This window comes from Monodon monoceros, unplaced genomic scaffold, assembly GCF_005190385.1.
Source record: "Monodon monoceros isolate NGI ecotype Baffin Bay Population unplaced genomic scaffold, NGI_Narwhal_1 Super_Scaffold_6, whole genome shotgun sequence".
Lineage (NCBI taxonomy): Eukaryota > Metazoa > Chordata > Mammalia > Artiodactyla > Monodontidae > Monodon > Monodon monoceros.
In genome coordinates this window covers 62,548,111-62,564,274 of record NW_021703783.1, presented here as the reverse complement: position 1 = coordinate 62,564,274, position 16,164 = coordinate 62,548,111, and the positions used below count along the sequence as shown (strand labels likewise).

Here is a 16,164-nt window from a genome sequence, read left to right as displayed (position 1 = left end):
AGTGAGAACAAAAGCATAGTTTGGAAACACTGTACTATAGTGTACCGTTTTATAAATATTTCATAGGGCAAATTAAATAAACTCAGTCACATCCGTAAGAAGTTTTCAGTCTCCTAGATCAAGGTCATACTTATAAGCGCTCGGTATATTGTATAGGACAGTATGAATTGTTAATGGACTCTACCTAACCTCATTTCCTTCTACTTCCAAGTGCCAAGGTGGAGTTATAGGGCAATGCCCTCAGTACCTGTGAGGGTCTGCACTCAACCTGGAAGTACCCTGTGCCTAAGTGAGCAAGGCATTAAATAATAAAGAAAAAACACCATGGCAGGTAAAGAAAGACTAAAACACAAAGGAAAAAATTTTCCCTGTTTGATCAAGGGCTCTACATTTTCATTTTTCACTAGGTCCATAAAATGTGTAGCCTGCCAGGCCCCCATATCACCCTCTGCTATAGAACCTATTTTTATCATTTTGATTACACTTTTCAGGACCTTTCTATTATCTGATTTGTCTTTGGCATTATTATCTGTCTTCCCCCCTACGTGAACGTTAGCTCCTAGAAGGATGCACTTTGTCAAGTTCATGGCAGTATCTGCAGCTTCTAGATCAAGGGTAACATATATTTTTAACGCCTTCCCGCACTGGCCTGTTCTTAGTTCTCAGCTTCCAGCCTGAACAGCAATAATCAAAGTAAGTAAGTGAAATGTTTGTAGCTTATAGCTCCTTTTCAATCCATGAAATACCTTCTTCATGTATTTTCCTATTAAACTTCCCTCAGACTGGTTGACATATCACTGGAACATAAAATAAATTTTTGGATAAGATTATTGGACTTCCTTCAGGTTGGTTTTGTATTAGTTATCCTGATGTAAAAGCACATCCTCTCTATTTGCCTGTAGAGCTAAATCCTTCATTTTTATTAGACAATGGTCAAGAGATGCTACAAGAGACAATGGTCAAAAGGAGATGGTGTACTCCTTACTTTTCAGATTAGGAAGTAAAGATGTTTCTCCTTATAAGGTTGAGGTATTATGAATTGGACCTCCACTTCAGGGGAGAATTATTGCACTTTAAATAAACTCTAGTGATGTTAGAAAAGTAAGTTATAAAAAGCAGAGAATTAAAACTTTTAAAATACAGCTTCAACTCATAAAATGTTTATATGCTACATATTTGATAAAATTAGAGTGGTACATTTATTGAAAAAAAATAACAGGTTTTTTTCCTTCCCGTGAATGAGCAATCCATCTGCCATAAAACAAATGGTACTTATTTTCAATTTTGATGCTCAAGAAAAAATATTAGCCAGAGATTTGTTAGGGTCAAACTATCTTCATGATTTTTCTTCATCTTACTTTATACTTCACAACTTATATGAAGGAGATTCATCAGCACCTGCATTCAGGTGAAAATTGGAAGATGAACATTACACAGAACTGCAATTACCACTTCAAACATGTGTCAAACAGCCTTTATAAAAGCATTTACTATTTTCAGTTTTTCTTTTTTTTAACACATCCTTTCTCTTAGAGAGAACCTTCACCTATAAATGAATATCCAGCTGATGGCTACACCAAACTGCAGTAATTACTTCAAAAAGATGTTAGCATGACTTGTACAAACTCTGTTTTGCTCAAATCTTGACTGCTGCCTGGTTGGTCTCAACATTTCTTACTGAGACATGAGCTAAGATCTAGGGCACCGATTCTCAAACTTTAGTGTGCAGAATTTGGGGAAACCATTGAAATATTGATTGTCATCAACTTCAGCCATTCTAATTCCTGAGGTGGAATCCAGGAACCAGCTCTTATAATAAATATTCTAGATGATTCTAATGCAGAAGTTTTGCAAACCAAACTGAGAAACGCTAGTCTAAAAACTCAAAAATAGGCCACTTTATAAAGGCCATATGTCACATCATGTCACTTAATTCCAAAATTTCTTCCTTGTAGAGTAAGTTCAAATATTATATTACAGAGCCTCCTTGTCTACTGCCCTTGTCCCCAAGCTTCCTGCATGAAAGTCAATCTGGACGCTCCTCCCTGAATCTCTTTGCCTCACCCTCCCTCCACTATCCCCATCCACATCAACCAAACTAAACTGCTTGCAGTTCTCCAAACGTGCCATTTTATATTTGAACTCTGCTCCTTTCAACATGACTGTTCCTCTGTACTGATTGCCTTTCTACTCTCTCTCTTCACCTGCCTAATACCTACTCACCCCTTAAGACTCAGTTCAAATCATTTCCCCCAAAGCATGTCTTCTGAGCCTTCAAAAATAAGGAGGGTGAAGGAGAGGAGGAGAGCCATTTCCCGAAATTCATTCTTTCATTTAATCCTCATGTGAACTTAGGAAGTAGATTCCATAATCATCCCAAATTTACAAATGGGAAAGCTGCAGCTGGGAGGGGTTAAATAAAGTTGCCCAAAGTGACACAGTTAGCAGGTGACAGAACAGAGGTTCTAAGTGAGTACTAACTGACGCCAGTCTATGCTCTTCACAACTACCCTGAACATCCCAGGTTGGCTTAGGTCTTCTTCTTAGGGATTCTCCTGATTTCCTAAACACACTCCTACCATAGCACACCACACTGCACAGCCTCATTTACTTGAAACGTGTCCCTCACCTCAGTATAAGTTCCTTAAAAGCAAGCACAGTGAGTGTCTTTTCACTGTTGTAGTCCCAATAATTAATACATAACTTTGTACAAAGTAGATATTATGAATAAATGATTGAATGAATGAATTTTATTCATTCTTTCAAACTGCACAGGCTCCAAGTTTACAAGAATGAACAAATAAGACAGCGGTCTCAATCCTCACAGAACTCACAGACAAATAGAAAAGACACAGACCACCAAACAGGGGTCCCCAACCCCCGGGCTTTGGACTGGTACCGGTCTGTGGCCTCTTAGGAACCAGGCCACACAGCAGGAGGTGAGCAGTGGGCGAGAGAGAGAAGCTTCATCTGTATTTACAGCCACTCTCCATCACTTGCATTATCACCTGAGCTCCGCCTCCTGTCAGATCAGCGGCAGCATTAGATTCTCATAGGAGCGTGAGCCCTACTATGAACTGCGCATGTGAGAGATCTAGGTTGCCCGCTCCTTAGGAGAATCTAATGCCTGATGATCTGAGGTGGAGCTGAGGCAGTGATGCTAGCGCTGGGGAGTGGCTGAAAATACAGATTAGCATTAGCAGAGAGGTTTGACTGTGCGGAGACCATAATAAATCAATTGCTTGCAGACTCATATCAAAATCCTATCAGTGAGTGGCAAGTGAAAACAAGCTCAGGACTCCCAGTGATTCTGTATTATGGTGAGTTGTATAATTATTTCATTATATATTACAATGTAATAATAATAGAAATAAAGTGCACAATAAATGTAATGCACTTGAATCATCCCTAAACCATCCCCCAACCCCCCAGTCCGTGGAAAAATTGTCCAGTCCCTGGTGCCAAAACCAGTGCCTGGTGCCAAAAAGGTTGGGAACCACTGCCACCACACAAGTAATTTCACTAAAGTGTGATGCATGTCCTGACAGGGAGCTTGAGGGCAAGAGGAGGAACTCCTTGAAGGAGATAAGATGAGACTTATCACATAAGAATAAGTTAAATGGAAAGGCTGATCCAGGTAGGAGCAATGACATTCATGAAGAACCAGAGGTGAGAGAAAGAATATAGAGCATTTGAAGAACTGATAAAAGCTCCAACTTCTGGAACACGGGCTTGAAGCAGAAAGCGATGAGAGGTACAGCAGGAGAGGCAGCAATGGCCAGATTGGTGAGGCCGTGTAAGGGCTATGGGAGGTCACTTGAAAGCTTTGAAGCACTAAGGTGTCAGGAGATTACATTTCCATTTTAGGAAAACCACTCTGGCTGCAGCGTGGCAGGATGGGTCAGAGGGGAAAAACTAAGACAGGAGGCCAGGTGTCTAGCTTGGAGAATGTTGAAGTACTCCAGGTAACAGGTGACAAGGAAAGAATCAGCAAATGGAGAAGTGGAGTATAAACAAAAGAGACAAATCACGTATGATTTACTGAAGCTACATAAAATGACAAAGAAAAAAATTCAAACCTAGTAACCACTTATAAAGAAAAGTACCCCCACAATGTTTCTATTTTATTTTCAGTATCCTCAGGACAAGTTAAAATGATTTACGAGAAATAATTCACTAACCTGTTTGTAAGGAGTATCATTCAGGTAAATGTCAGTGTCCCCAACTGAAATCAAAACACTTTTAGAACAAACAATATCGTTGTCAAAGCATTTCTTGTTCTGGCCAATGACAGATATATCTGAATCATCTGTACTCTGAAATGTCAAAAATATTATATTAATACAAATGTATATTATATATAACTTTTACTTATTTTTCATTTACAAATCTTAAAGAAGTCCAAGATTTACAATGAATTGTACTGAAATTGAAATACAACTTACCTCTAAAATAAAAATCATTTTGATCTAATAATGTGAAGAATTTAATAAAAGTATACCAAGATAGCTCAATCTTTAAACATTTATCTATAATATCTCCTGTTAAAATGTTGTTCCAACAAGGATTTTTTTCCATTTTATTATTACAGCTCAAATTTATCAACCAGTTTCTTCTTATCAAATACCCAACAAGACATGTCATGTAGGGGAATTTTAAAAGAAATATTTTCATTTTAGACAACATCTTTTGTTTTATTTTAAGCCAGTTTTCTGGCTAAATAATTATTTGCCTACAAGATAAAACTGCAATAAATATAAAACTTTGACACTGTATTAGTAAATAAAATGATGCATATCATTTGAGGGCTTCCTTCCAACTTTACATGCATTGTCTCATTTAATTCTTATGATAATTCTTGAATTATGTATTATCTCCATTTTACAGATCAAGAAACAGAAGTTAAGAAGGATTAAATGAATGTCCAAAGTCACTTAGCGAAATAAGGGCAGAGACAGAGTTCAAAACCCTCTTTTTTAATGCCACTTGCAGAGCAATTAGGAAGAGTTTAGTAATGGTTGAGGAGAAAATTCAGTTGTAGGTTATAGGAAATCCTTAGTTCCAGAGACTATTATTTAGTCCCACACACTCTCAATCTAACCTTTTCACCAGTTACCTCACCCTCACCTTCCTTCAGCCACTCCTCTCTCCATCCACTAAGAACTCTCTCTCTGGAAACAGGGTTTTTAATTTTTATCCCAGTTTAATAGATGGGCTTCAATAGTTCTACAGACTCTGGAATTTCATTGTAAAATGTTGTTTTTGAGTATCTGTATTTTTCTAGGAAGAAAGTCTATGATTTTCATCAAATTTTTGAAGTGGTCCTTTTCACCCCAAAAGTTAAAGCCACACTGCCCTGAGTCCTTCCACTACCTAGTGGAAGGTGGGAATTTCATCAAAAGGAAAGTGACAATTCTCTTTGAACTCAAATTCCAATTTTCAAAGGCTCACATACATTTCCTGAATCCTTTTCATTTTTAGATATATGGGGCAGTGTTTATTTTCAAAGTGAGAAGAGTCCTTAAATGTTTGGAAATCATATAGGTCTTGATGTAAATTCTCCATACTTAGTTTTTTATACCACCAACAATATGAACACTAGCTCAATATAATTCTTGGTTTGGCCAAATTCTTCCTGTCTTATTAGTAATCACTATAACACAGTGCCTAGAGGATAGGTTTTCAATGAATGCTGCTGACAGAGTAATTAATTTGTTCCTCTGTGACCCAATTTTCCTTACTTCATAGGAACCGAGAGCTTTTTCTTCTTCTTAAACAATTGTTTTCCAAAGCATTGCCTAAACTTTGAAAAGGAGAATAATAAGGGTCATCAAGATGATGACGGCACTGTATTACTCAAAAAATAATGCCACACTTTTCTGCCTTTATGAACCATTTTCAAAGAAGAAATATATATATAATTCAGGGTTTTGTTTTCCTCTTCCTCTTGGAAAGAGTTATTTAGATTAAGGGATGTGAAAAGCTGGCTGAAAGGATTCCTATTGCCATTACATTTCTATTACTATTAATTAAAGTGCCTCAATGTTAGCTTTAGTCTTTATATTAATTCAGAAATGCCAAGAAATATTCTATATTGTATAGTCTGCCTGGTAATATCATGTTCAGAAATGCCAAGAAATATTCTATATTGCATCGTCTGCCTGGTAATATCATGTTATGCTGACAGTAACTTGAAACTATCAAGTCCTAAGAGTCACATTTCTCCAATTTCCGTTTCTAATATATATTTCAAGTTAATATTAGGTTTGGACATAATGCTACAGAGTTGCTAAGCAACACAGTAAGTAACACAAAGCTAGAGGAAAAAGGTCAACAGCAATGTGCCACATAGATTCCTCAAACCCTTTATGCTCAGGTACTGAAAACACTGATAGAGAATATTCTCCCAAGTGATTCCAAAATATAAAATGTCAGCACCTCTCAAGGTAGTATATTATTTTACTTGCTATGTCAGTCTAAGACCTGTCATAGTCCCAGCCCCTTTTAACAGTAACTATCCCACAGAAAGTCCCTGCTGATACAGTAGCCTCAGGCAGCCATGGTTTATGTTCCACAGCTGAATGGCCCCAAAGCAGCACATTCTTTGATGGGCCAAGGGATTTTTTAATGCAGGCAAAAAAAAAAAAAAAAAAAAAAAAAGACAACTCTAGACAATTAGATTATCTCTCACATCTGAACCAAAAGGAATGGAATGTAAACAAAAGATGGTATACTTATCATTTTTTAAAAGAAATGCTTATTATCTCAACTCTATAATGTATCTTGGGCTTTAATTTGTTCCTTAATTTTACCATTTCCTTTTTCACTTACTTTTATTCCCTTAACATACATTTAAATTCTTATTAGTTAATTCCATCATCTCTTTCATAACTTCTGGAAGGCAGAAAATATTTTTATTTTATGGGGAGTAAATTTTATTCAGAGTGAAATCTTCATCTAATTTTTACATGTTACTTCTTTCTTTCCTTCTTTCTTCTCTTTCTTTTTTTCCTGAAGTGCCACACCATTGTATAATTACTATGCCATTAATTTGCATTTTACTCTTATTTGACAGAGAAAGCTTTATCTAGCTCTATCTAGATCTTTACATTTGCCTAAATAGGGTGTAATGATTTCCTTTGACTTCTTTTCCTCTCTGTTTTCACTTCCTGTGGATGGATGGACAGATGGATGGATGGATGGATAAATACATACCTACGTACATACATAAATGCATACAGGGTTTATCCTTCAAGATATTATGAGATTACAAGCAACTAAGAGTTTTATAGAGGAGCCAGGCATGAAAATATGGAACTTGTGAGTCCCAGTGTTGTAAGAAACTCTTGGAGAAAGAAGCCACCAGAGGAGACTGAGGAGTGGTCAAAGACCAGCAGAAGCAGTAGAATTACCTCAGAGAAGACAAAGCAAGAACCACTTCAAAAAAGGAAGATAAAAATTTAAAAGGTTTAATTGGATTTTGCATAGGTCATCATTAACTTTTACAGTGGCAATTTTATATGAATTTTGTGATTTGGTGATTAATAACTCTCCACCACCAGCCTAAGTTTCAAAGGACCCTAAACTGATATCTATGTTTGCACATTCTGTACCTCCACTTCTCAGTATAGGGCCTGACACATAGAAATCACACAAGAAATATTGACATGAAAAATGATGATATGATACAAGGTATAAAAATTTGAGAGCGATGAAATTAGAAGGGTTTTCAGAGACTTAAGGAGAGCACCAAACATTTGAGCTATCAACTGAACAGAATGTTGAAAAACCTAATCTAGAACAAGTTACAGGAAGAAACCTAGCAGTGACAGGGGCCTGTCATAGATAATGGAAGTAGAGTTTGGCTCTGAAATCCGGGAGTTGGAATATTAAATTTACCACTTCTGCCAAAAACATCCAGTGTCCTCTCTTCTTTGAGCTTATAGCAAGTCAAGTTGCTGTTTGGTTTCTCAACTCTTTTTACTCTTAAAAAAGTCTTACCTCAGGAAATACAATTATGAACTTTGTCCTAGATTTGCTTCAACACACTTAAAAAATAATGTGCTATATTCCTTGTGCTATTTAAAGTATAGCATAAACAGCCTCCAAAATGAATAAAATATCAGAGAACTTGAATTTTTAAAGTTCTTTTTTTTTTTTTTTTTTTTGCAGTACGCGTGCCTCTCACTGCTGGGGACTCTCCCGTTGCTGAGCACAGGCTCCAGACGCGCAGGCCCAGTGGCCATGGCCCACGGGCCCAGCCGCTCCGCGGCGTGTGGGATTCTCCCGGACCGGGGCACGAACCCGCGTCCCCTGCCTCGGCAGGCGGACTCTCAACCAATGAGCCACCAGGGAAGCTCGAATTTTTAAAGTTTGATAAACATCAACAAAGATAGGGTAAGTATTCGCTGGAATCAGATTACATTTAAAACTCCACAATCCAGGGACTTCCCTGGTGGTCCAGCGGTTAAGATTTTGCCTTTCAATGCAGAGGGTGCAGGTTTGATCCCTAGTCAGGGAGCTAAGACCACACATGCCTTGTGGACAAAAAAAAACATAAAACAGAAGCGATATTGTAACAAATTCAGTGAAGACTTTAAAAATGGTCCACATTAAAAAACAAAAAAGCTCCACAATCCAGAGATTAAAAAGAAAAAAAAAACCTTTACAATTCCTTCAATATGTCAGAGTCAAGTAACATTATACTTTCAAGATAAAGCTGAGTAAGTATTAATTTTTTAAAGTCCCATTGGCAAATAAAAGGGAAATTTTTATGAATTTGATTACTAGATCCTTCACAGGGCCCAAAAAAATAAATGATAAGTTTTACCAGATAAAAATGCATTACAAATGACAAAGTCTGGAATTTGTAATCAAGACAGGGAGGAAAGAGAGCTGCTTGACAAGGAAGAAGGAGTTAAATATGATATTCACAGAAGTGGTTCTTGTCTATGAAAAAGCAGCAAGTAAATGAATGATGCTGGCAGCCATTCTATCCTTCTCAAAGGAAACGCTGATTCTTAAAAAATAAATTAATTAATTAAAATTGCAGCAGAAAATCTCCAAGTGTTGAGAAATTTACTATCTGGAATGATAATATTTCAAAACCATGACTATTAGGTTTCATTGGTTAATCACTAATTTGTCTTTGGTATGAAATAATTACTCCATGGTCAAATAAAATATTTCTTGGCTTATCAAGTATATGTTGGTCATGCTGGAGAGGGTGTGGAGAAAAGGGAACCCTCTTGCACCGTTGGTGGGAATGTAAATTGATACAGCCACTATGGAGAACAGTATGGAGTTTCCTTAAAAAACTAAAAATAGAACTACCATACAACCCAGCAATCCCACTACTGGGCATATACCCTGAGAAAACCATAATTCAAAAAGAGTCATGTACCACAACGTTCATTGCAGCTCTATTTACAATAGCAAGGACATGGAAGCAAACTAAGTGTCCATCAACAGATGAATGGATAAAGAAGATGTGGCACATATATATACAATGGAATATTACTCAGCCATAAAAAAGAAATGAAATTGAGTTATCTGTAGTGAGGTGGATGGACCTAGAGTCTGTCATACAGAGTGAAGTAAGTCAGAAAGAGAAAAACGAATACCGTATGCTAACACATATATATGGAATCTAAAAAAAAAAAAAAAAATGGTTCTGAAGAACCTAGGGGCAGGACAGGAATAAAGATGCAGACATAGAGAATGGACTTGAGGACACGGGGAGGGGGAAGGGTAAGCTGGGACAAAGTGAGAGAGTGGCATGGACTTATATACACTACCAAATGTAAAATAGATAGCTAGTGGGAAGCAGCTGCATAGCACAGGGAGATCAGCTCCGTGCTTCGTGACCACCTAGAGGGGTGAGATAGTGAGGGTGGGAGGGAGATGAAAGAGGGAGGAGATATGGGGATATATGTATATGTATAACTGATTCACTTTGTTATACAGCAGAAACTAACACACCATTGTAAAGCAATTATACTCCAATAAAGGTGTTAAAAAAAAAGGCATATACAATTCTAAAACTTGAAGCTTTAGACTTTTAATATTCTTTATATCTTATTTTTACCACATGAACCCTAATGACAGATCTTAACCCAGATATTTAATTAGGTACTCAAATGTTGGAATAACATTTCCTGTAACATGTCTTTTCATATACAGGTTTGCATGTCTCATTAAAATCTGAGACTGAACATTATGTATGCATTTTTACAGAAGGATATAGTAGAAAATTAAAGTGATGATAGGAAATCAGGTTTATAAAATCTAAAAGCCAAACCTTAATGGCTCTTGCCTGCTAAATAAAATGGCACTGTTATATTGCAGCACAAATTAAAAAAGACTGCTACCATCATTCAGGATCAAACAGAAGAAGATACTTTCATTTTGTCAGGAATCAGAGTTGAGACAAATATTCTACTTTCTGCACAATCACTTTTCTGTACACTTGAAGCTAACACAACATTGTAAATTAACTATGCTTCAATTAAAAAGAACAATAATTGTTTGAAAATTCAGTGGTAAATACTATGATTTCTCTACTGCAAAGACAAATGAGGAGTTAAGGAAAAGCCAGGTAGATCAAATAAGTAGTTGCTAAGAGTCCACCAAATGCCCAGCATTTTGCAAAATGACTGGGGGGAGGAAAAAAGAAATGTAGGTCCTGATCCTTGTTTCAAAACTTCAGAATTTTCTTGCAAAATTCTATCTTAATAAATAGAGAAGGCGTGTTTTTGTTAACACAGTTTACATTTAATAGGCCCTAAAAATTGTTTATTAAATGAATGAAATGATAATGCATGAACAAAGACCATTGTCACACATTGGAAAATGTTTGCAAAGACGGTGATACATGAACAAGGTTTAAAATGTTTTTAGTAAATACTTGTAAATAATTTTTTCCCTACACAAAATGAAAACAAAGTTTGGCAGAATTTTTGTTTTGCTACTTAAAATGAAAGCATAAAAAGCATCATTAATTAACCTCAATGACATATCCAATGGGAACATGTCATGTTTGATACAATATTGTCAATGATACTTTGTTTTTTCTAGATGTGACAAAGTTTACTATTCAGAAGAAGAGAATTTCAAAAATAGTTAAAATTCATTTTTTAAAGAAGAGAATGCTTTACATCTGCTATTCAAAGAGTGGACTATGGACATGAAACATCAGGGTAGTTTATTAAAAATTGCGGAATCCAAGATACTGCTCCAAACACATAAAATCAGAATCTATATTGTAACAAGATTTCCAGGTGATGTGCATACATACTAAAGTTTAAGAAGCACTGTTCTACATACTTCATGTTAAAGGCATGTTATGAGTTTATAACAAAGATTACTAATTAAGTGTAAGCTTGTGATTTCTACCCCCTAAAAAAATGGTTAAAAAACTGAGCAAGTAATTTTTCAGCTCTTATAGTACAACCATAATTGTGTTAGCCCTTATGAGGAACCCAAAAGCAGTATAACGCAGAGCTCTGATATAAAATGATACACAATCTAATTGAGCACACATAAAATAATCAGAATATAATGGGCTGCTTACTTTTGACATGATGACTATTAAATACAATAGGATGTGGAAGAACAGAACAGATAAATGTGAACTAGAAAAGTTATTTTGAGGGAGTAGAGGCAATCAGGTACAGGAAAATACCCTGAGAAAAGACATAAAGGAGAAGTGGAGCTAACTGAGACCCTTGAAAGATTATCAAAGGGTCTCAAGGGAAGTTTGATTTTATGGAAGCTGGTAATTGGGAGTCAACCGTAGTTCTTAGAAAGCAATGACATGATAGCAATGTGAGTCTTAGAAAGATTAACAGAATGAAAAAAGTGTATTATTATAGGGATGAACTTGAGTCAGAAGAGCCTAGAAGTTGAAGGTCAGAGCTGTCCATGTCAATTTGGAACTCATCAGCTTGTAGATGAGGTTGAGATTGTAGAGAGGGATGATCATACCAAACATTAGGAGAAAAGGGCAGAGAGCCAAGAACAGACATCCAGTTCAGTCAACATTCAGTGGACAACTATGTTCCCAGCACAATGCTCTACACTGGTAAAACAATGGTGACTAAGGTTTGGTCCTTGCCCTGAAGGAGCCAACTCAGTCATCTATGGTCTGGGACTTATGCTAAAAGAAAAGGCAACAAAGAGACAATGGAGAAACCAGAAGAGACACTGAAGGGCTCCAACAGCATAATATCTAGAAAGTCAAAGGAAGAGGGATCTTAAGGAATGTCAGAGACACCTAAATATCAAGAGAAGTAAGGATTTGGTATAAAATCAGTCTGATGCATTTTGAGAAAAAAAGTATCTGTTTATGTATTCAAATCTCTAAATTGTTATTTACTTTTCCAAGCTTCTCAATTTACAACCTAAACTTCAGGGGACAAGAAAATTCTCATGTAAAATTGTTTGCTAAATAAGCCTTGTTCTAAGAGGACAAATACTCATAGAATGTATATGTATCACTGTGCTTTTCCTATGCTCCAAATAGTATCAAAACCACACACACACAAACACACACACTATAGGCAACACACACACACACACACACACAAACACACACACTATAGGCAACCCCTATAGGCAACTTGTCATCTTCTATAATTATCTCACTGCCAAATCCATTCCCAGGGATTTATTCTTTAAGAAACTTAAAATTGTTCATAAAGAAGGCTAAAAATAGCACTGAAAGGGAAACTCAGTGGTTTCCATTGAGGCTATAGATTTTACTGTTTGTTTTTTATTTACTATAACTAATACAAAATGGGAATATGTCTACTTTCTTGACATATGCTTAAAGAACAGGATCATACATGAAGCTCTAAAAACATAAAAGCCTTACCCAGAAAAAAACACAAATTCAAGATAATCACGTTACCTTGCTGGAGAAAAAGATGTTATTTTGCTTATTTTTGTGCAACTTCTTCCTAAGGCTTACATTTTTCATTTAGAAATTTAATTCTGGGATCAATGATATCTAAATAAAATTTAGGGTTACAGAAAATCCGAATGCATTAAAGATATGAGAAATTTTAAGGATTTTATCAGATATACAGAGCCCAGGGTTTACCAAAGCATATCATCAAAATAGCATGTCTAGAATTGAGAACCATGTCGTTTTGATTGCTACAACTATAAACAATATGTGGTCCAAAACATGATTTAATGTCTTATATTTGTATTCACCAAACTAAACCAATAAAAATAAAAATGGCAGACATTTATTAAGCAGTTACTAAATAGCAAGCACCCTCTGAAAGTTACATATATTTATTTCATTCAATCCTAAGAACTACCCCAGGAGATAGGTACAATTATTATCCTCGTTTTACAAATGAGAAAACAGAGGCACAGAAAGTTTACGAATTAGCCCATTACTTATACATAATAAAACTTTACAGTGAGTCAAGGAAATTAATTTAAATTGCTATAACTTTTATAGGTTTTACTAATGATACATGGATTTGATATGCCATGGTCCACCATACTTGTTTTTTACATTGTATTTACATAATTGTAAGTAAAAGGAAGTAATTGTGACATACCTTTATCAAAAATACCTGGCAATCACTGATATAATCGTATTCCAGTCCATCAAAAGAATGATAATGACGGTCCCCATATATTGTGCACACTGCTGGGCATGGATAATATGTGCAGTTGAACATTCCTCGTCGACAAACACTATTAGAAAATAATACAAACACTGTTACCTTTCTAAGAAACTTGGCTCTAATTAATATTTTTCAAGCAGCATAAATATTGGAAGGTTTGTATTCAAAAGCATTCACTGAGCCAATAGCCCTTGTAAATATGGCCAATTCGTTCTGATAACATTTTATTACAATGATAGATAAGGCATATATTTACCACTTTGTCTAAATAAATTATCAGACATCACAGCCAATCCTGGAAATTGTGCCTGGGTCACACAGAAAACAGGTGATGGAATGAAAAATTAAACATACGCCTGCTGGTGGCTAAAAGACCACAATGCCATCTCATCTACTGGAGTCCATTTAAATACCTTAGACAGGACTTGTTCATGAACTTAGAATTTTTATCCACATTTCAAGGAAACTGTATTTCAATTTTACTTTATGGCTTATTTCCAAACAGAAAACTTTCCATCAAATGTGACCTTCTCTTTGGAACACTCATCACTTTCTTATAAACTTGAGATATGTTTTTCCTATTAAATTTTCAAATTGTCATAGTTCATTTTTTTCTCCTGGGTTGAACAAATAGGAGTAAAAATAATGATCTCCCTGAAGGTAGTAGCTCCCAACCAACTCCTGAAAGCCTTTAAAATCTTATTTACTCAGACTTGGTTTGCTTTTTTGCTGAAATCAGTCACATTAAGTAAATACAAGATGACTGAAACTAATACAATTTCTTAGGAAAATTGTGAAATAAACAGATCTCATTACCAGGTATAACATGGTGTAGCAATCACTTCTCCTGAGAGGTACTCCCAATCTTTCCAGATACACGGACAGCTTTCAGGAACATAACACTTTCCTTTGTGCTCTGCCATTCTTTCAAGTGAAGAAGTAAATGCTATTTAATATAAACTACTAATTTCAGTTTTTTAAAAAATCAGCAATCTTGTCATATTCAAAACCATCTATATTTGTTACAGCTGTCGTAAGAATGTTCTATCTGACCTATGGAGGGATCGAATCCAGTCTTTCTCCCCTATTTTACACACAGTACCTTTCACATCACAGAAATAAATAAATGCCAGGCAAATGACTGGATGCAAAATTTTAAACTTTCTGTTATCACTTAGTACAATAAAAGGGAGACAGAAGCCTAAATTTCCGGGTAAAGTGAGATATTCTGAAAAAACAATTAAAGAGGAAGTAAGTCTCCCTTTCTTTAATATTTGCTACTTGATAGAAGAGTCTGTGAGTCTAAGAATTTTTTTACAAAATAGTGAAGTATGAGCTGGATAACATTTTCTATTACAGGATAGAGAAAGTAATCAAAAGCTTCTTTTGTTAGTGCTTAAAGTTAAAAACCATGAGACTTTAGGTGTGTCTTGAATAAGAAACCATTATATCGAGTGTTTCACATTTTATTATTAACTTATCAGGTTTTGAATGTTGGTTTCTTCAAAGTGTAATTTCCTTCATGAAAGATTACCCCATAAGAAAGTATCTTAAAATACCTCTGAATACAAAAATTAAAACAAAATCATTATTCATAATCTCAAGGAAAAATCAATTTGGGTGTATTATCAAAATATTTTGATATGAAGATAAAATAAATACATATTATATATAATAAATATTTCAATACCCTTAATATAAATATGTACATATATTTTTCAATATTCCTAAAATCTTTTCTCAAAAATAGCTTCCATAAATAATAATAAAATGCTAATAAATAATACATACAATAATTTAAATATATAATAGTATAACTATAATATAATAAAAGAAATTAAAATAATAAATAATGGATAATAAAATAGTAATAGCAACATTCAAATCTAGCTAGTAAAAATAGATAAAATACATAGTTCTTTTCTGAACTTGCTTTAAAATGTGAGAATTCCATGTTGTCAAAATTAACATAGAAGTCAGGATTCCTGACTTCTTGCCTCTTCTCTAAAATAGAAATAATCACATATGTTCCTTTAGTGCTCTGCTTCCTCGCTCATAGTTTATCTAATGTGTATGTTATCCATTTGACTTTAAGTTTCACTCCGGAAGACCATGAATATCTTGTTAATGGTTGTGTTTCAATGCCTAGCACATAGCAGACACTCAATTGTTGAGTAAAGGTGAAGAAATGAAACTATTTATATAAATGATGCATCAGCTCATTCAGATTTCTTTCTTTCAGACAACAGTGCCCTAGAGTCCATAATTTCTCCCCTCAACCTTTCCAAACTTCTAGCCATTTTCCCTGAGCACTGCATCTCTCTTCTGCCTAGAAAACTAAAAGATTTTTTTCTCATCACTCAAGACTCAATTTAGTGCAATCTTTTATGTACCACACTCCCTATATATAGCAATCTGTACAAACCTTTACTGGAGGATTTACCGCAATGAACTGCAAGTAATTCATTAAACGTCTTACAGAGAAAATAAGAACAATAACAAAAACTAGTATTTTTGA

At 35.2% G+C, this 16,164-nt stretch overlaps 1 protein-coding gene across 2 annotated transcripts in view; it reads right to left on the bottom strand.

Annotated features, from left to right (window-relative positions):
• Positions 1–16,164, bottom strand: part of OTOGL (otogelin like) — a 147,525-nt gene that overhangs the window by 71,755 nt on the left and 59,606 nt on the right. Inside the window, exons 24-26 of one of the 2 annotated variants that reach the window (XM_029206268.1) lie at positions 14,463–14,570; positions 13,578–13,716; positions 4,182–4,316 (exon numbers count right to left, since the gene is read on the bottom strand). In XM_029206268.1, the coding sequence (XP_029062101.1) occupies positions 4,182–4,316; positions 13,578–13,716; positions 14,463–14,570 (382 nt within the window). The remainder of the gene's footprint in view (positions 1–4,181; positions 4,317–13,577; positions 13,717–14,462; positions 14,571–16,164) is intronic. The other variant, XM_029206269.1, reaches the window with a different exon arrangement.